The 20,754-nt window shown below is 54.2% G+C and overlaps 1 protein-coding gene across 1 annotated transcript; it reads right to left on the bottom strand.

Moving 5' to 3' along the window:
* Nucleotides 1-11,303: 11,303 nt before the first annotated feature.
* LOC132244158 (uncharacterized) lies at nt 11,304-19,217 on the bottom strand. The gene is made up of 13 exons (XM_059715196.1): nt 18,251-19,217; nt 16,989-17,704; nt 16,604-16,734; nt 16,169-16,297; nt 15,693-15,772; nt 15,437-15,539; nt 15,242-15,337; nt 14,944-15,051; nt 14,383-14,518; nt 13,867-13,961; nt 13,537-13,689; nt 12,627-12,774; nt 11,304-11,965 (listed from the first exon to the last, which is right to left on the bottom strand). The coding sequence occupies exons 2-13, from the start codon at nt 17,701-17,703 to the stop codon at nt 11,832-11,834; spliced, it is 2,028 nt and encodes a 675-aa protein (XP_059571179.1). The 5' UTR covers nt 17,704; nt 18,251-19,217; the 3' UTR covers nt 11,304-11,831.
* Between the last annotated feature and the right edge of the window lie 1,537 nt (nt 19,218-20,754).

The raw sequence follows: 20,754 nt of genomic DNA, 5'->3' as shown, positions 1-20,754 counted from the left end.
ACTGAAGGAACTGGCAGAAAAGCTCTCAGAGCCCATGGCAATTATTATATTTATCAAAAGGCAGAACAGGTGAAGTACCAGAGGACTAGAGAAGGACCAACGTTGTTCCCTTCTTTAAAAAAGGAGGACCCATGGAATTGCACACAGGTCAGCCCAACTTCAATACCTGGGAAGTTACTGGAGCTCATTTTTAAGAAGTTAATATGTGAGCATCTGGAGGAGAGGCTGATCACAAGCAGCCAGCATCAATTTGCTAAGAACAAATGGCATCAAAGAAATGTGATCTCCCTCTTCAACAAAGTATTTAGTTAGGTGAGGGCAGCGAATGCAGCGTGCATGCTGTGTTCAGATCTCAGTAAGATTTTTAACAAAGTTCCACACAAACTTCTCCTAGACAAATCAGGGAAACATGGACTAGGTAAACTTACTGCAGGGTGGATAGACACCTGAATTAAAAGCTGGAAGCAAAAAGTAATTATAAATGGATCGATGCTGGAACAGCAGGAGGTTTTGAGCAGAGTCTTACAACTGCATCCTGCATCCAGTGCTGCTGAAAAGGAGTATTAATGATTTGAATGCAGGGACAGAGAGCTTTCTGAGCAAATTTTCAAATGGCTTGAAACTGGAAAGGATTGCAAACACCCTGGAAGGAGCAAAATTCAGAAAAATCTTCATAGATCGGTGATCTGGACTAGAAACAACAGAATGAAGTTCAAAGCAGACCAAGTCAAAGCACTACAGCTGAGGAAAAACAATTGAAAGCACAAATAAAGAACAGGAAAAACTGGCTGGATGGCAGCACTGCTGAGAAGAGTTGGTGTTTTGGTGGATCCTGTGATCCAGTCTGAATCAACAACGTGATGTAGCTGCATAAAAGTTTCTAAGACACCAGAGGTGGTAGTGCCGCTCTAATCAGTGGTGGATAGGCCTCATCTAGAGCACTGGGGGACAACCTTTTGGGCAAGTATGCCACAAAATTACCCCCACACCCTCCCCAACTGCCAGTCCTCTCCTGCTGCTCAGTCTGTTATCCTGCTTTCTGTTCCCAGGCCTGTGTTTCCCTGCCTCATCTGCTGCTCTGCTTTCTATTTCCTTTCCTGTGCTCCTTGCCCAGTTTGCTGCTTTGTTTTTTGCTCCCTGCCCTATCTACCACTGTGCTTGCTGCCTGTCCCCCCCTGATCTGCCACATAGAGGCCACCCACCGCACTTGTGGCACACAGGTCATAGATTGGTCACCCCTGATCTGAAGGCTTGTATGCAGTTCTGGGCATTTTCAAAAGGATGTGGAGAAGCTAAAGAAAGCCCAACAAAATAATAAAGGGTTTGAAAGGGAAGCTCTACAAAGAGAGGCTGAGAAAAATAAGCATGTTTAGCTTGCAGAAAAAGCAACTGAAGGGAGGCAGAAGAGCGGTTTTCAAATGTCTGAAGGGTTGGTAATGAAGAATGAAATCAAAACAGAGGGCAAGTCAAATAGCAATGGCTTGAAATTGCAGTAAAGTCGAATGAGTTCATTTCAGAATTAGGAAAAGTGTCTGTTGTTGCTGAAACAGTGGAACAGACTGAAGCAGGACGGCTTTGGTTGACCACTGTTGCCTAACTGTAGTTATAATTGTCTCTCTCATCTAAATTTGAGTGGCCACAGTCTGGAACGGGCTCCCAAGGGAGGTGGTGCTCTCCCCTACCCTGGGGGTCTTCAAGAGGAGGTTAGATGAGCATCTAGCTGGAGTCATCTGAACCCAGCACTCTTTCCTGCCTATGCAGGGGGTCGGACTCGATGATCTATTGAGGTCCCTTCCAACCCTAGCATCTATGAATCTATGAAATTCAAGTTCCTGACTTATATTTTTTGGTCGATACCAGGCTTAGGACAGCATCAGAGTTTTGAATTCCTGATTGTCAGTTCCAGATCTGCCACCTCACTTGAGCCAGTTCAGGACTACCAGTGGCAGAGCCTCATCTTGCCCCTGTGTGCCAGGGAAGGCACTGCTAGGCTGGGCAGTGCTGGGTATGGGGCAGGGAGAGCATGGGCTCTGGGTGCAGGGGTTGCACATCCTCACAGGCAGATGTGAGAGCTGTGGCACCTGTGTTGGGTTCAGTGTCCAGGGGGAGCGAGGGGGACATGACAGCTGGCTCCAGCCCTGCCCAGAACAGGCTGAAATCATAGTACGTGCCCCCCTGCAAACATTCAGAACACGTTCTAACATTTAATACGGCCCGGTAATGGTTACTGTCATCTCAGATAAAACATGCGCTCAAAGTTTGATGTGACGGGGCTCTAAGGGTGACGGTCTATTCCTCCTGGGTCATCTCAGTGGCTGTTTGTGCTCATCTGTGTGGCACTTCAGATGCTTACACGCCCAGGGAATTCTGTTCCTGAACATGTCTTTAGAGTGACCGCCTTTTCAAAATGCAAAAGAGGGACACATGGGGCCAGTGGCCAGGTAGGGGTGTCATGTGGTGCCACCCCACTACCTGCCCTGACCCCCGCAGAGGGGAGCACATCTCCCCCATCCACCCCCGTGCTGTCACTGCTGCTGCCAGCCCAGGGGAACAGGTTGCCCACAGCCCCCGTGCCACCCACCTGAGTGCACACAAAGCAATAGGGGTGGGCAGGTGGGCAGCAAGAGCCCACCTGCCGACACAGCAGAGTCAGGGGCAGTGTCCCAGCCATCAGGGACAGGTCGCACCACAGCCACCACCCCAGAGGGCACCCTCTGCACCCAGCTGACCCCAGCCCCATTTACTGCTGCTTCTGCAACCTCCTGGCTGCCACCGCCACTGGCGCTGGGCTTGGCACTCGCTCCCTCCAGCACCGTCTTCCAGCTGAACTGCGTCGAGGGAAATCTGGGACAAATGCTGTTCTGCGGTCAGTTAGCCAGGACTTGATGTTTACATTTCAGGACTCTCCCATCTAGATCTTTGAACCCCTGAGCTGGCCGCATGTTAATACCTTATAGTGGCTTAAAGCACTCGTTGTTCCATTTACAATTATGAAACTCCAGGGCAGGATTATCTTCAATCCGCCTAATTTTGTTCCTGTTCCATTCCTGTGTAGCCACTTCCTACAGCTATTCCGCCCAAGTTTAAGTCCACCAGTATCCCAGAATGCAGTGGCTGCTCCTGACTCATGGCAAGCAGAGATGCTGGGGCACAGCAGAGCTGGGCACAGCGCCTCACCCCTTGGGGAGGTTGGGCAGAGTGGTGCCTCCCAAAAGCGGAGGCACGGGAGACAAGCACTACCTGAGCTCCAAAGAAAAAAGCATCAGGCTACATGAAGCTCAGAGCAAGCACGATCCAGGGCAGCAAGCCCGGAGCACACCGGTCTGGCTGAAACAGTCCAGTGGCTCTGTAATGGGAGCAGGGCCGGCAGGCTTAAGTCCTGACAGCCTTGCCCTCAGTGCAGAGCTGCTGAGTTGGTTTCAGTGAGACCAGAGAGCCCCAGGGAAGCTTCTCTCACTGCAACTGATGCAGTGATGGGTACGCTCCGTGTCCAGCAGGACTAGTGAGTGGGTCCTGCTCCAAGTCCTGCCCCTGCTCACCAAACCTCTAGTGGCAAGTCATAACTGTGCAAGTGAATAAGAGTCAGAGCAAACTTCCCTTGCTGCAACTTGAGACTGTTGCTCCTTGTTCTGTTATCTGCCACCACTGAGAACAGGCTAGCTCCATCCTCGTTAGAAGCACCCAGCAGGTAGTTACTGATTGCTATTAAAGCCCCTCTCAGTCTTCTCTTCCCTAAACTAAATAAGGCCAGTTCCCTCAGCCTCTCCTCAGAAGTCATATGCCCCAGCCCCCGACCCATTTTTGCTGCCCTCCACTGGACTTTCTCTAATTTGTCCACGTTCTTTCTGTAGAGGAGAGACCAAAACGTAACACATTATTCCAGATATGGCCTCACCAGTGCTGAATAGAGGGAATAATCACTTCCCTTGACCTCCTGGCAACACTCCTAGCAATACAGCCCAGTATGCCGTTAGCGTTCTTGGCAACAAGGGCACACTGTTTGTTCACATTCAGCTTATTGTCCACTGTAACCCCCAGGCAATTTTCTGCAGAGCTGCTGCCCAGCCAGAAGGCCCCCAGCCTGTAGTAGTGCATGGGACTGTTCCGTCCTACGTGCAGGACGTGGCACTTGGTGCTGTTGAACCAGATGAGATTTCTTTTGGCTCAGTCCTCCAATTTGTCTCGGTTATTGTGAATTCTAGACCTACCCTCCAGCATATCTATTATTCCCCACAGCTTGGTGTCACCTATGAACTTGCTGAGGGTGTAATCTGTGCCACCTTCCAGGTCATTGATGAACATATTGAACAAAACCAGCCCCAGGATCGACCGCTGGCATACTCCACTTAATCCTGGCTGCCAACTAGACATCAAGCCATTATTACTACCCTCTCAGCCTGATGCTCCAGCCAGTTTTCTATCCACCTTCCAGTCTACAGTACCTGGGCAGGCTGGATAGAGTGGTGCTGTAGGCTAGATCCAGCCTAAGAGCTGTATGTTTGACATCCCTGATCTAAAGTGGCATCCACTAAAAAGCTAATACCTCCCTATACAAGGCTTTTACAGATACATCATGAAGTTGGAGAAGGCATATGAAAAATTAACAAAGACCAATGCACTGAATATGTAATGTAACCAACACTGGAATTATATATGTAGGAAATAATTACCTGTGATGTCTCTTTTTTATATTGTGTAAAAAGAAGGAGTTAGTCTACTGGTGTTTCTACTGCAGCATCCTTAGGGTAGCATATGTGCCCTTTCTGAGAAAACACAACTTGAAATATACATTTCTTGGTTCACTAACCAGTTGAGGTTTTCTTGTATTTTCCTTTACTTTGAGCTCTCTTGCTTGCAAATGTCATCCATGCACAAGCACCAATAATGAAGTTCAAACGATGCCCCAAACTTGTGCAACATTACTTAAAGTAGTTCATTTTGAGATTACAAAACACTTTTTATTTTCATTTCAAGTTTTGCATTTGCATTTTTCCCCATCATTACCACTACCTTGAATTGCAAAAAGGAGGAAATGTAAAAGGTGAAAAATTGACCTTTTATAATAGCTAGTACACTTGGAAAACATTTTTTTCACCTGGCAATTATGAAATTATGTTTCCTGTTTTAATAGCCCAAGGATATGCATAACAATCATCTGGAATAACTCTGCAGTAAATAAAGATATCACCCTCCAAAACCCTTGCCTTTCACGTAATTCCTAGATCATCATGGTTGCAACATCACAAATACCTGGCTGCAACATCACAAGTGGCTGCAACATACAAATACCAAATATTTGTGCCATTTTTAGCAAAAGTCTCAGAAACCAACTAGAATAAACTGAACCAATATATTAATGGACATTTCTCTTTTCATGAAGTTCAGCTTTATTAATGTGTTTCCCTCTTGAAGAGCACAAAAAAAAGACTAGGTACCATGCTGCTCCTGTTCTGAGAAGTTATGTCTGAACAAATACAAAACCAATAAACACAGAAAGTTGCACCACTTTGGTTACACGTTTAGTAACTGCGGTCTAACTTCGTACATGGGCACCATTGCATTAATTTGAACATGCCTTGTGTCCGTGCAGCAGTTTCCTCCTATTATAAAACCAGGTAAGTTCTGGGTGGGCAGAACCCTGTCAATGGACTATATATCTTGTTGGGTTCTTAGCAGAAGGGTGAATTTCAGCCTTGGGGGAACAAAGAAGGACATATATTGCTTCCAACAGCAACTCAGGCTCTCCAGAGTTTGCTTTCAGTATAAAGCCTTGGCCCCAGTAGCTGTACCTGCCCAGTTATATTGTGCCATAATGGGTGCATCTACACCTGACCCTTGGCACTACCAGGGGCGCTCTCCTGGATAATGTCATCCCACCAAGTCTCATGCGATAAACCCAGAAATGAAGCAGTGAAGCCACTGTGAGACCACCCACCTTAGCAGCCTGCAAGCATATCAAAGAGAGACATTTTGAGAGTGGCTGGTGTTGGTTTGTGAGGACAGAGCATATACTGACAGAAGAGGCTTTATCACCAGACTGGCTACACAACGTCTTTGAACAACTTCAGTCAAAGCTGGGAAAAGCCCTCTTTTGGAAGCATTTCTGGGTGTGTCTACACATTCATTAATGCTCAGTAGTCTACACCCCTCAATCTGGTATTTTCATGCCAACAAAGCTCATAGCAAATGCCACTTACCTTCATTCTCCTTTTCCACCTAAGAGAGCAGGATCGTTCCTTCAGCTACCAAAATTCATGATCCAGATGAACCAGACAATAGATCTTCATAAATTAATCCTTCAGGCTAAGGAGAAAATGGTCCTCACACATTGCTAAAGCTTTCTTTACTTGTGAAAAGCTTTGCCTGGATGCCAATCACATTCCGCAGTTCAAGAAAAAATTATAATAATTAAAAATGAGAAATTAAGCAGGATGCTACTAGACACACCAGTAAATTAAAATTGAATAGCAAGACATAACCAACTACATTTCTACATTCTGTTTGAAAAGAATATGAACATAAAGTAACATTTTTAACTTTTAGTTTGATCAGATTAAAAGCAGATGGGAAGCTGGTTTATCGTCGTTTAAGTCACCGTATGTCAATCTCTGCAATTACGATACTTCTCTTGTTTTTCCTCGGCAAAGAACCCAGGTTTAAAGAGATTCATTCTCTTCTCTGTTTCACTGATCTTTGCATAAACTGTGAAGCTTATGATTTCACTGAAAAATTATTTCAAAACTGGCTTTGAATCCCTATAGCATTTCATTGAAAAAAAAGTTAATAGTCAAAGGCAAAAGCAGCTTGCAACTTGCTAGTCCTCTCCTGGGTTTTATTATACCGTCATTCAATTAAAACAAACTTACTAAATGAAGAGGAATGCAATGGGGGAAAAAAAGTTTTTTGTTTCCTGAGTTTATTTTATTTGGGGAAAAAAACAGGACTTCAAAATATTTAGTTTGGTTTATTTCAATGAACAGGCAGACAAGGGAATGTAACCATGGTCTCCCACACCCAGGGTAGGTGCTGCAAGACCAGGAAACTATTGGACAAAAGGGGCAAAGGGCTGGAACCATGTCTGGCCACCACGTCTGGCCCTCTTTTACTCACAAGACTGACCTCTGCTCCCTTCCTTCCAAAGCACATAGACACCAACCTGCAGCAATGGGCTCTAGCCTGTAAAAGCCAACCAGAGTGAGGGGCTCTCTCTATATTGAGACACATGGAGTGGACTCCACAATGGCCAGCACAATGACCTGGGAGTTGATGAGAGCACTCAGGAGGGCAGACTCAATGCTTCGCTGTCCCTCAACAGCTCTCTGGTCAGTGCTGCCTGTTGTAGATTGTATTCAGTATCTCCTACCCCTCATTGGGTTTTGTACAAGGAGCCTCTGTTCCTAACCCAGGATGTGGAGTCCACTGCTGCTGCCAACTGACCAAAAGACCCCTGCCAGATGTTCAGTAAAGGCACAAGGACATCTGTTGCACAAGCCACACAACTGTGCTTCTAGCCATGCCACATGCAGAGTAGAAGGTATAATTGTGGGATCGAGCATCAGATCCCATCATGCCAAAGTGCTGATGCAGAGGAAGCCCGGTGTGTCCAGTAGCAAGCTCCCACAGCTGAGAGCCCTGTCAGGTGATCTAGTGCTGATCCACACCATGGTGATCTGCAGCACGGTGTTCCCCCAACGCTGAGAGCCCAGATTACCTGACAGGGCTCCAAGAGTCAGGGATGCCTGGCCACACATTCAATTAATGGCATGATACGCCAGCTCTCAGCTTTCAGTCACTGTTGGACTCGAACAAAGCAACGGAGCAATTCTTGAGTTGCAAAGAACTCAGGAAGACTCCAAACAGTCAAATGTTTTGCACACTGTGGACTCCTAGTGAAAAACTCTGGGTTTATCTGGACTCACGTAGGTGTTTGCAAATCTAGCAGCACTCATATCGTGCATCCCTGCAGAAGAGCTCCCAGCGCCCTGGGGCAGTGGCTTTTCTCAGTTTACCCACATGGAGAAATTTGTGCACCCAAATAATCCCATTTCAATGCAGGGGGCTGTAAATTGGCAGCCTGCCATGGCCGAACCACATTTGGCCCGGGCAAGTCTCTGGTCAGAGATGTCCAGAAGAGTTCCCCAGTGGCACAGAGATGTGCCATGAGGTTGCCCAAAACAGGATATCTAGCTATAATCCCAGCCCCAAATCCAGGTCCTTTTTCAGGTCCATATACTTAGCACAGTGGCTAGCCTGCTGTCAATTGGCAGCCTGGGACGGCCAAACCACGCTTTGAGCCAGGCAAGTCTCTGGTCACAGATGTCAAGGGCAGTCCCTCAGTGGAGTCAACAGGAAGTCTGAGGTGTGCCAAAATGGATTTTGCCCCATAATCCCATTTAAACCTACCCATCATTTAGGGCTCTGTACTTGATGCAGAATATTTTTATCAATATTAATTAGTAAATGTGCATAGCTAATGACATTCTCTCTGTTTCAGATGTTTAATTCATTAATAACAAGCTTTTATTAGGTCTCGATGAGCTTTGAAAAAGGAACTGGGCACTGGGAGTAAGAAATAGGGAACTGGGAATAAGCAATCAATTTTTGATTGCTCTAGGTAGCTGGTTCCAGTGTTTGACCACCCCGTAAGTCTCATACTGCAGATCTCGTACAGTGTTGCAAAATGATGTTGGATGCCCAGTTTCAGCCAAATGTTGGCTATGTTTGCTACACCCAACCCCTGGGGCTCAGCTCCTCCGTAGAAATCCTCTTTGCAGGGACTCAATTGAGGAACCAGTGCAGCCAGTGCCACGCAGCACAGGGTGAGGCCAAGCCCAGCAGCGCAGCTGGCCCCATGGCACGTGGAGCAGCAGGGCAAGCACTTCTGCAGCTGCTAGTTGGAGTTTCCCTGGGGGATCTCCCCCACCCCACAACCCCTCGCCCTGACAAGCTGCTTGCCGTGGGCTGTTGGCATCCAGGCAGGGCCCTCCTTAGGGCAGGGCTGGGCCACGTAGCCGCAGCCCCATGTGCATCACGTGCCAAGCTTTTGTCAGGGCCCTTCTTGTTTGCTCCTCGGAGGAAAAGAGTCTCAGGCTCCAGTCTCCCCTTCCACATCCCCTCAGCACAGCCTGTTCTGAGAGGTTCAGATGCCGGTGCCACACTGGGACACACGGCCATTCAGTGCAGCGCCAGGGAGTGCCCCTGTGCTGGGAGACACGGGATTGAGACCCCAAGACACACATGTCATGTCCAGCGAGTCCAGCCTCTGTTAGCCGGGCTGAGAGCCGCTATCAGTCCCAGCTGAGCTGGGCTGGTTGGACATCACTTGTGGCCCCGAGGTGTCAGGCTGGGCACTAGCACATCCCTGGGGCAGGCAGAGCCCCTCCATGGGGCTGGGGTGAATGTGCACCCAGGGATATAATTCCCGTGTCAGGACATTGCAGCACCTCAGCGACGACGTCCTCCTCCTCCCCCACCAACACTGATCACACCCACCGTGCCGGGGAGCCCAGGGCAAGGCTGCTGCGCCTGAGGAGATGAGAAAGTGTTTGCAGGCTCCGGTCGGTGCGGGAGGCTGGTGCGCGGTGTGCCATGCATTTGCTGAGCTGCCTCAGACACAGAGGACTGTTCCCTGTGCTCATTCACCATCTGTCTGGACCAGTGCAAATGTGCTGGGAAAACATAGCAGCATAGCAGAGATTTTGCACGGGCCTGGATACCAACTGCAAGCTTTTCCGTTCCCTTCTTTTGGGTGTCCTGGGTCTTGAAGGGGGCTGGGTGGGCATTGAACCCCTGCTCCTCACATGTCACACGAGAGCAGTGACTGTGAACACGTGCTTGAGGTCAGGGGGGCAAACAACCAGCCAGGAGCTCCCAGTGCAACGCTGGGAGGAAATGTCCCAGGGACGCTGAACGAGGTAAAAGCAACAGAGTTAGGCAGGGATGCTGTCTTTTTTACAGTGTCAGTGTGAGTAGTACTGGGAGCCATAACCAGGTCTGGGGGTCGCATGTGGGACAAGGGGGAAGAGGAGAGAGGCGTCAATAAGAACCAAAGCAGTGACTCAAAGCTTGGTGAGAACAGCTCCTAGCAGGGTGTCAAAAATACGGCCGGTGAGCTGGATCCAGTCCCCAGAGCCATGTCCTGTGGTCTGCAGGGCTCCTGGAGGGGCCAGGGATTTGGGGTGGGACAAGATGAGGAACCGCCACTGAATTGCAGGGTGCGGAGCCGCCATGGACGTGTGCTGCAGCGCTGGGGGGTGACTGACGGCTGCGTGAATCCCTGAGGCTCCCTGAGCTGACGCCGATCTGCTCCGACCACGGGTGCCACTGCTCCCACAACTGCAGGCGGGGGTCTGGATCCAGACTGCGCGGATCCCTGCAAGCCAGATCTAGCCCTGAGTGCCGGGGGGGGCTAAGTGGGTTTATTCCCAAGGGCCTTGTTTATTCCAGTGGAACAGACTGGGAAGCTCCCTGTGCTGCAGCATGGATACAGAGCTGGGTCTTCCCAACCCACACCAAACAAACACAGCTCAAAACCCCAGAAACCCCACAGCCCCCATGACTGAGAGATCTTGACTCCAGTGACTTGGTACAAATATTAGCCTGGAATGGGCTCCATGGATCGCGCAGGGGGAGTGGGGCAGGCAGGGGGTTGTCCCCTGCTATTCAGAGAAGCCTGTTACAAGGGCCCTTTTGTACACATTGTACTTTCACCAGAAAAATATACTGCGTAGCGAAGGGCCCTGCTTATTCCAATGAAAAGACTCTGGAGAAATCTGCGTTCCAGCTGGGATTCACAGCTGGGTCCTTCCCTTCCCATTGAGTGCCTTCAGCACCACAAAGCCATTGCTCCTGAAACATACTCCCCATCCCCATCTCTCTTCTATTTCTCCCTCTGGTCTTGACAAACTCCAACCTAGAGAACAGTTATTGGTTGTGGCAGTGGGTGTTTGTGCCCAAAAGCTTACAAAGAACATTTTTTCCAACTATATCTCCTAAGAGATATCACATCTACCCAAAGCACCTCGGCAACCTGGAGCAGAGAGAACTTTTCCCGTTGCCACTTTCTTGAAACGCCTCCCTGACCACCCAACGTTGACTTGTTGAGGAATAAAGGTGGTTTCCCATTGAACAGTATTAGCAGTTTCTCAGGCAGCTCGACCTTGACTTTCTGAGCTAAACATGCCAGGTTTCTCCTGTGTGTTGTAGACCCTGTTCTCTACAGCAATGGATCATCTTGTCTTCTTTCTTACCTTGCATGTCATGAGCTTGTATTTCACACAGGAATTTGAGATGAACACCAACACTTATAAGAAAAGAAAACTAAAGCTTAACTTTATTATCCTACATCTCCTCTTAGTTTCTATAAGATCTATGTTCAACATGACACATTACACTAAATCTATGTTCAACAGTGCACGTGGTTTATGCCTTTGCTCTCTTCACTCCCTGAATGGCTCTCGATGGATTCAAGGACAGGCTACTAACACAACAGACGCCGGGATGGTCTGATTATGTCCCGATGCCTCAGAGGAAGGCGAAAAACCCCCCGAAGTTGGTTCCATAAATGAAGGGGGAAAAAATTCCTTCCTGGCCCCAAATGGCGACCGGCCAAAGCCCTGAGGCAGGGGTCACAAAATGCCATCCACACAACAAGAGCATCCTCCACTTGGCAACCTGGGCACTACAAACTCATGGTGCCTGGTCTTTCCCCAGCCCTTTGCAGAGCTGGTCTGGAAGATATTCAAGTTCTTCACCACGAGGGTTTCTCAGGCTGCTCCTCTTGCAGAGGCTGACTTGGCTGTGGCGGACGGCTCAGACTGGATGATGACTTGTCAGTCGGTGACGTGTGTGGTGGCTTCAGCGCTGTTGCAGCTTTTCTCTGTAGCCATCGGGCTCCCGGTGATGTTGGGGAGGTCATCTTCTCTCATGGAGGTGCTGTCAGGGTTGAGGTGGTCTGCAGGTGTTGCTACGCAGCGTAAGAAAAAGCAGCAGAAGATTAAATCCATGCATTGGGACCATGATACAAGGCTGCGATGTGAGGAAGTGGGGACTGGGAGCTTTCCCAGGACACAAAGGCCTGAACATTTGAATGAGGGGAAAAAAAATAGATGGTGCTTAGCCTCCTGCCTGGAAGAAGCTGAACATCTTTAGGCATCACTGCCCAGCCACGTTCAAGATGAGGTAGATGCTCTGAATGGACAACCCCAGCCCCAAAAAGACCATGGCTGAGAGAGCTACAAGCAAGGGAAAGCAGGTCTCCGACTGTGGGAGTGACAGCAGCCTTTAACAGGAGGCAGAGGGTCCCCCCTGTCCTGGGGTGGCTCAGCCACTTGGGACAGGTCCCGGGGCTCCTTCATGAAAGATGGCAACACCCTGCAGGCCCACCCATGCCACCCGGGGCAGAGGGCAGGTTTACCCGGGGGCAGCAGGGCACGAGGAAAGGCTCCTGCCATTGAGAGGAAAGAAAGGAAAGACCTGCGGAGGACGGATCCTAGGACAGGACTCTGTAGGGCAGAGGGGAGAATTGCCCACACGCGGCAGGGAGCAGGTTTGTGTTAGTGCCAAGAGCCTCCCCCTCCCTTCCCACTGCTCCCTGCTCCCCAGCGGCAGAGGGGACAGGACAGTACCTGCAGGAGCAAGTGTGGGCGGCTGGAGAGAGGCGATGGCGCTGGAGGAGGTGACCAGCAGGCTGTGCCCTTGCAGATCTTTAGGCAGCTCCTTCAGGTAGGTGATAATGAAGACCTTATTCAGGACCCTGATGGGGATTTCTTTCTCCTGCAGAGGTACAAGAGCTGGTCATAGCCTGTCCTACACCCAGAAAGGACAGGGGATGTGGGGAGGGGTCATGGGGCAGGGATTGGACTGAAACCAAGGGGTCTTGGCAACAGCTCAGGGAAATGGGGGGCAGGTTCCTTGAGCAACATTTTTCTGAGAATCGCAGTAAAGACAGAGGGTGGCAGCTCTGGGCTCTGGGCAATGGGGCAGATCAGCAGCGCCAAGTGCCTGAATCCTCCGTTCTCCCTAGAGCAAGCACAGGATCGTGGGCAGGAGAAGAAATGGAGCCATGCGGGGACCTGTGCACCTCCTAAAGACTCCTGACTGCAGACTGGGAATGGGAAGCTTGTCCTGAGGGAACACGCTGTGTATCTTTGGGCCTGGCAAGAGACCTTGACCCTCAGGGGCATGACATGTGCAAAGGACAGGCTGGTGCCATCCTGCCTAGGCAGATTAATTCATTCCTTTCTCCAAGGCACTTGGCAGGCCTCCCGTTCTCCTCAAGGCCAGTTTGCTCAGAAGGCAAGGGAGATTTGCACCTTACAGACAGGGGCAGGTCACTAATTGAGTTAGTCTGCGAAGTACAAATGGATCCCACAGTGAGCTAGAGCTCAGACTCCGGTGTGTAGTGACCTCTCTCTGCTCCACGTTGTCCCCACACAACAGGTCGTGATGGGACGACAGCAACTTTACGTGGAACAGAGCCGAGGGGCCGTGAGCTCACTCTCCTCCCTCCCCGCACTCCCCAACGTGGCTGCTGACCTTGTGCCCCATCAAGCGGCCGGCTTCCCCCAAGATTGCATACAGGAAAACCAGCCCAGCTTGGCTGATGTGCATCGGTCCATTGCGAACTGCATGAAGGGCCCTCTGCAGGAAAGCTCTCCTTTGCTCCTCCAGCAAGATCTTTCTCAGCCCCTGAAACAGGAGAACACAAGGCTGGCTACAAGCCACACACAGGCTCCATCTCTGGGGCTGGCACCACATTGCCCTGGACACTTGCAAGGCTGTAACCCACCGCAGGAAGACCCCTGCCAGCTGGAGACAAGCACCAAGCCTTTCTCCGAACCCCTTCATCACACACACCAGCCTCACCTCTCCCACTCTCGCCAGGTCCCTGTACTTCTGGACCTGGCTCTGATCGTTCTGGCGCTTGCACCGCAGCTCCTCTGCCCCTCGCATGTCTTGGCCTAGGACAAGTGGAGACACATGGCTCTGAGCTGCCATCCTAGCTTTGGTGCTCAATGTCCACCCAGTGGGGCTCTGGCTGCCCTTCTGGCACCATGAAGGGCAGGGCCCCAGCAGGAAGGTCATTGTTCTGCAGGAGTCAATGGACACCACGTGTCCTGGGACCAGTCTGGGCTGGGGGCCTGGGGATGGGCTCCCTGGTTCCCGCATGAGACACCCAGGATGGGTGCATTAGCACAGGCTGCAGTACCACAGCTCGGCGCTGAGGTGAAGAGGCCCAAATCATTAACGCCGACACCCTGAGTTGTTCCCAGGTTGGGAATGGACAGATGGAGACAAAGCATCTGGCCCAGCACCTGGGACCAGGCTTTTGGAGGGAAACTGCTGGCATCGGAGCCTTGTACTCCAGCTGGGTCTCCTTACCCCTCTGATGAAGGAGGATTTGAGCGAGCAAATACATGCACGCCCTGGCCTTGCAGCTGATGGTCTCCTCCGGGTCATTGATGGACAGACCCAGGCGGGCTGCCATGTCCCACACCTCCAGTATGTCAGGGGAGCCCTAAGCAGGGGGAGAGGATCAGGCAGTTCATGCCTGTCCCACCTTCCTTCCCCAATACATCCCCAGGGACAGTTCTCTCTCTCCACCTCTCCGCATTACCCAGCACGAGGGCAGGAAGGCAGAGACCACAGTGCCAGAGCATGACAGCCCTCTCTTCCCATGGGAACCTGCAGCCCAGGGACTTGCTCGGGGCCCCAGGATCACTCCCCGTGCCTCATGCTCCAGGGCTAGTAGGCCCCATGTCCAGGGCTGACCATGCCCAGAGCAGGCCATGGAAAAGAGACCCGTAAAGAGTCAGGGGCACCACTGAGGCAGAAGCAAAGCCCTGGAGTGAAGCTCCTTGTCCAGCTTTGACCCCACTCTCCCAGGAGGGCCCTGCCAAAGGCAGGGGACCAGGACACTGGGGAAGGAAGGGGCTCACTGACCTCAAATTGTGGGAGGAGCTGCACAGCAAAGGCAATGGCGCCGGTCATGATCTTCATGCCCAGTGCACGGTGCTGGGCATCCGGCGCCTCAGTCCACGATGTAAAGTGCTGTGGGAGGAAGATGTTAAGATGAGGGCACATGCCCTGCTGAATCCAGCAGCCTTGGGGTCCTCCTCCTCAGGACCCAGGTTTCAAGCTCGGGCTTGACCATCTTCCTTCTGCTTTGAGAGAGGCTTGCTGCAGTGCACAGGGCAGGAGCTGTCCCGGCCCGAGCCCAGCCCCTCTGCACGGTGCTCACCTCCCAGATGGAGTAGAGCTTGCCCAGGCTGGGGGCGCTGGACAAGACGCAGCACAGCAGGCCCTCCAGGTACTCCTCGTACAGTCGCTGCACGACCTGAAAGGGGAGGCAGACCCGAGGGTCAGTGCCACGGAGCCTGGGGCCACTCCTGCCAGGGGGTGGCTTGTGGGACCTGGCAGTGGCAGGGGCACCTACCTGGTTTCGATGGGTTTCACGCCCTATGGCCAGGAAGCTCTTCTCCACGGCGGCCCGCAGGAGGCGCGACTCCAGCGCTGGCTCCAGGCTGAGCTTCGGGTCGCTGTGAGGAGAGAGGAGCCTGCGTCAGATTGAGCTATGTGGGGCGGCGGTGGCACTGGGGTGGGCAGGAAACAGCCTGGAAAGCTGGGCCTGAGCAGTGGGGATCCCCCTGGCCCACAGCAAAGTCAGGAGAGTCAGGCAGAGGTCCCTGTACCTGAGGCAGCGGATGGCGTCTATGCTGTACGCCAGGATGTGTTTTCGGTCGCCCTCCACTGAGATGGTCTCCATCAGGTCCTGTGAGCCCCAAAGGGGACGGGGAGGTAAGGATCAGCCACATCCCCCACGGGAGACCACCCAGTGCTGCAGGCGCAGGCAGCAGGATCCCAACCAGCCCCCTCCCACCCACCCAGCTGGGCTGGCCCTCTGCCTCCCACGGCCTTGCAAGCATGGCACTCAAACCTCTCCTGATCCCACCCTCCCCTGCCCTCCAGATGCAGGATTGCCCAACGCTCAACATCCAGGTCAGGAATCGACCACTATCTCCCTCATCTAGTACCCCCATGTCATTCCCAGGAAAAGGCGCGCCTGCCATTCTCTCTCTTATCCCGCTCCACCTCTCCCCTCCTTCCTGGTGTCACGAGACAACATTTCCTCTCCTTCCCTCTCCCCACACCATCCCGTGCTACTCACCACGATCCTCTCCAGCACGGCCGCTTTCAGGTCCTCCAGCTCCACAGCCACCTCTCTGCTCTGGTCCGCGGCGATGGTCAGGCTGATGATGGCCAGCAGGAAGCGCTGCCTGTCCTTCCCGTCCAGCATCTACCAGGAGCGAGACCAGGGCTAAAGCAGGCTCTTAGCCAGGAGCCTCCTGCTCCTCCGCAAGCCCCCTGTGGGACTCAGGCCTCCTCTGCCCCCACGGAGCTGAGATGCATCTCCTCGGGGCAGGTGTTGTAAAGAGCAGGGCAGTGTCCGTGGAGGGAGGGACCCAGCTGGGGCTTCACAAACACCCACCTCGAGCAGCGCCCCGGGGCTCCCTTGCGGGCTCTGGGTCCCAGGGGGTGACCTCCTGCCATGGGCCGCATGGGGGAATGACTGGGTGCCGGCTCCGCTGGGGCAGTTTCATACCTCCCCGGGGTCCTGCAGGTGTTTCTTCACAAGGAGGAGGGCAGCTTCTTCCGGGGACCTTCCATCTTCCTCCTCCTCCTCCTCTTCCTCCTCCTCTTCCTCCAGCTCCTCGCCGGCTGGGCTGGGAATCACTGCACACGGAGGAAAGGGGAGAGGTCACTCGTGTGCCCCTGAGGGGAAGGGAAGTGGGTGTCGGGGGAAGAGATGGTGTCGTGCTCCCACCACCAGCACTAGGGTCCCCTGTCTGCCCCAGGACGTGCCAGGGAGGTGTGCGGCTCAGCCCCCTCACCTTGGCCAGGATGCCCCTGCCCGGCCCCATGGAGGGTCCGAGTGGCCTCGCTTAGTGAAAGGTGCTGAGACCTCTGGCCCCAGCGGCTCCCCTCACCTGTGCAGGTGGCACCGGGGGCCGGGCTGGTCCCAGACTCCAGGGAGCTACTGGAGTCCTCCGAGGAGGAGCTGCTGGTCGAACTGGTGGTGTTGGACTCCTCCGAGCTATCGCTGTCCTCCGAGGAGGAGCTGCTGCTCGTGCTGGTGCTTTGGGCCTCTTGGGACTTTTCAGAGTCCGAGGAGGAGGAGGAGGAGGAGGAGCTGGTGCTGGGGCTGGTGCTCCCGGACTCCTGGGACATGTGCCAGTCATCCCAGGAGGAGCTGCGGCTCAGGCAGGGGCTGCTGTGGGCCTGGCTCAGCTCCTGCCCCAGGGCAGCTGGGCCCTCGTCCCCGGCTTGGCACGGGGCTGCCTCCTGCTGCGGGGCTGCAGGGCCGGGCTCCAGGCTGCCCCATGACCCAGGAGGGGAGCTGCACGGCTCTTCGGGTGCCGGGAGCTGTGATGGCGCTGGCTCCCGCCTGCCCAGGCGCACCCATGGCCACCTCCATCTGGACTTGGAGGTGGCTGATTTCTTTCCCTCCTTTCCCCTGCCGCTGGGAGCTGCCAGTTTACTTCGGCAGCAGATGGGGCACAGCCACCTCCTTGCCCTGATGGGCCCCTCCTCCTCATGGCAGGTGGGGCCCCGCTCCTCCTGCCCAGGCTCCCTGCTGCTCTCCTCTCCCATGGAGAGCACCTTGGCCGACCTCCTCCTGAGCACCTGCCGCAGCCTGTCCATCCTGGCACCCAACAGGGGCAATTATCACTGGGGTTCAAAGCATCCCCTTCACACGTATCCACCCCCTCCTCTGCTCATCCAAGACACAGGCAGGTGAACCCTGGGTTACAGCCATATCCACAGCCTCCCTGGCACTAGGGTTGGCAGGTGGGGAGAGCCCTTGTCGTAGGGTCCAAGACCTGCAGCTGGTTTGGACACACAGCTCCCTGCTCCTCTACTCCCCTCTCACCCCACGTGACTGGCCATGGGCTGAGTACCCATGCGTTTGGGAATGCCAAGGAGAGGAGGACAGGGGCCATTTGCCTGGGACCTGCAGGAGCCCAGCAGCGCCACGGCTTGGGGCTCCCTGCACGCTCAGTCTGGGCAGCACTGGCTGGGCTGGGAGGGGTGGGGAGCTTCAGCACCTGGGGATGTCTCCAACCCGCTGGAAGTGGTGTGAGGGAGCACCAGGGGCTGAGTGCCCACATTGCAGGGGCTGGATTTTCTGCCCGTTTCTACAGTTCCTGCACAGAGACGGGAAGCCCCCACGGCGCTGCAGGCCCCTCACCTGCCCTGGGGGATGGAGCGCTGCTGGGCGGGTGCTCACAGGCCCTGGTGACGCCGCACTCCTCCCTCCGGCTCTGGACTAAGGTCTCCTGCCTTTCCTCTGATGGATGTCCCTCGCTGCCTCAAGCTGCAGTCGCTGCCGCCGATGGGGGGACGCCTACCCCTGAAAGGGACTATGTCATCCTGTTGGAAGCCATCCTTATGCACAGCCTCTTCCCCCAAAACAAAACTACACCTCTCCTCCCCCCCGCCTAGTCCCCTCTCTGTTTGCCCATGCCAGGACCCCTCTTCTTCCCTGATCTTCTCTTCCTGGCCCTTTCCTGCCACCCAACAGAAAGTCCTGCCACCCTGCGCTGGCCTTGTTCCACATCACAGGCGCTACTGGCTTGTGCCTGCAGCTTTACTCCATGCGTGTTGGTGCCCAGGAAAGACCAAGTGTCCTGCTCTGCGCCATCAAGACTGGTGGCTCTAAGTGGATTGTAACCGGGGTCCAGTCCACACTGGCTGTGCACCGCGCTCCAGCCATCCTGGCGGGGAGGGGAGCCCTGTCCCAGGTAGCTTTGGGAAGAGGTACGACACCGGTGTGAGAAATGATGTTCTGGATTGGAGATAAAACATGCAGAGTTCAAGGAGAAACATTTCTCATCATGGCCTCAGCAGGGGGTGGCATCCAGAGCATGCCCAGCTCCTGCACCCTACACACATGACTGCAGGGAGCGTTACTCAGCCCCTCACGCCAAGGGCAGGGTCCTCTCGCCTCCGTCTTGATGCTTCACACTTTCTCTGGACGCGGGCCACAGGCCTGAAAGCACAAGAGCCCCTCGCTCCCCTCCCAGCTCGACCCCTGCCGGCGTCTCCGGCAGCGTTGCCCAAGGACCGATCCTGACCTGCTCACTCCGGGCTGAGAGATCGCAGAGCGAAATCCTCCACGAAACCGGTTCTGCTGTCGCTCTCCAAACGGCGCCTGATGATTAGTAACAGAAACAAGACGGGACATTAAAATCACATGAACATGGAGGAAATACTTACTCTTCCCCCTGGACTGTGATTTCAAGGAATAAATTAATCGGTATGGGTTTGTTCTTCAATTCTCCCCTTCATTAAAAAGGAGGAGAAACCCCATCTCCAGGTGTCTGGGCTGGGGCAGCTCGGCCGGGCTCGGCTCCGTTTCCTCCCTCCGGGCTTTACACAGGCACAAACCACCCCCGAGGGAAAGGCGCAGACCTGGTGCCCGCTCTTGGCTGAACACAACCTGCAGGATGGGGTCCCACTGCCCTTCCCGGTCCCATCGCTGGTGGGGCTGGTGCAAATCCCACCCCGTCGGGCCACGTCCCCCTGGGACACCTCGTCCAGGAGCAGGAGGGCGCCGGCCCCGCGGCTCTTTCACGTCTGACTCTGACAACCCCTGGGGCAAGAGGCCTCCTCTCGACACCCGCGTTGCCTCAGGCGGGGGCACAAGAGGGGCAGCGCCCTCCGCAGCCGACTTACCCGTCTGTGCAGACCCCGGGCGCCCGGCAGCACCGCTCCAGCCTCCCCCGGCAACTGCCTGGAATCCCGCGGCGCCGCGATGATACGAACGCTGCCGCGGCAACGCCCGGGGACCAGCTCCATCGCCCCCCACCCCGCACCCAGCGCCGCAGCCCCCCGCGGCACCGCCATGTCCCCCAGGGCCACTGTCCACGTGCCTGGGGATGGGTGTCGCTCAGGACAGACCAGGTGCTCCCCCAAATTGAGGGCAGGGGGAGGAAATGCCCAGTTTCCCACTTTACCATAACTACTTTGTTTTTCACCGGTGCCAACACGAGAAACAGGCTTGCCGTGCGCACTGCATGGAGCAGTGTGCACGGCACCGGGGCCCTTATCACAGCTATACCCCTGCTGGGCTCCCTGGGCTTGCTCTGTGCTCCCTTCTTTGTACAGACACCGGGGACCAGGCACAGGGCCATGCACCAACCCTGCCCCCAAAGCCTTGCTCAGGCTGCTTCAGCAACCCCAGGAAGCAGCGCCTGAGACACCTCCTGACAGGACCTGTCCTGGGAAACCCACAGGTGGCATGGGAGACACCAGCCGATACATCCCCAGTTGCCAAAATAGCCCTGCCGCAAAAGGCCCCTGCCACTCAAAATGCCAACCCCAATGCTGGCAGCTCTCCCAGTCCATGCCCCACTGGGGTGCTCTAGGGTCCAGCTTGTGCATGTGGGCTGCCCTCTCCCACCGTGCCCTAAATACATCTCCGGGAGTCCAACCAACTCCAAGCAGAAAGACACCTCTATCCCTTTCCTGCTCCTAACCCTGGTCCCAAACCTGACCCTAACCCGCGCTCAGCTGCTCCTGCAGGAGACCCCGCACAGCCTGGCTCCAGTGACTGGCCTAGAAGTCCCAAAACCCCGTCACTGGTCCTGCTGCAAATTGCCTTGCTGCCAAAACACCTCCCAGATCCAACTCCAGGTGGGGCCCTCAGGCTCCATCCAGCTTCTTAGCAGCGTGGAAGAGGCGACCCACTGC

The sequence above is a fragment of the Alligator mississippiensis genome, chromosome 11, assembly GCF_030867095.1.
Source record: "Alligator mississippiensis isolate rAllMis1 chromosome 11, rAllMis1, whole genome shotgun sequence".
Lineage (NCBI taxonomy): Eukaryota > Metazoa > Chordata > Crocodylia > Alligatoridae > Alligator > Alligator mississippiensis.
Note: the sequence above shows the minus strand (reverse complement) of the source record. Positions and strands in the feature narration are given on the sequence as shown.

Coding starts and splice junctions, on each gene's coding strand:
- LOC132244158 (XM_059715196.1), bottom strand. CDS start 17,703: ATGGACAGGCTGCGGCAGGTGCTCAGGAGGAGGTCGGCCAAGGTGCTC. Junction 16,298..16,603: donor ACCTGCAGGACCCCGGGGAG/GTATGAAACTGC, acceptor CGCTCCTGGTAG/ATGCTGGACGGGAAGGACAG. Junction 15,052..15,241: donor AGCTCTACTCCATCTGGGAG/GTGAGCACCGTG, acceptor TTCCTCCCACAG/CACTTTACATCGTGGACTGA.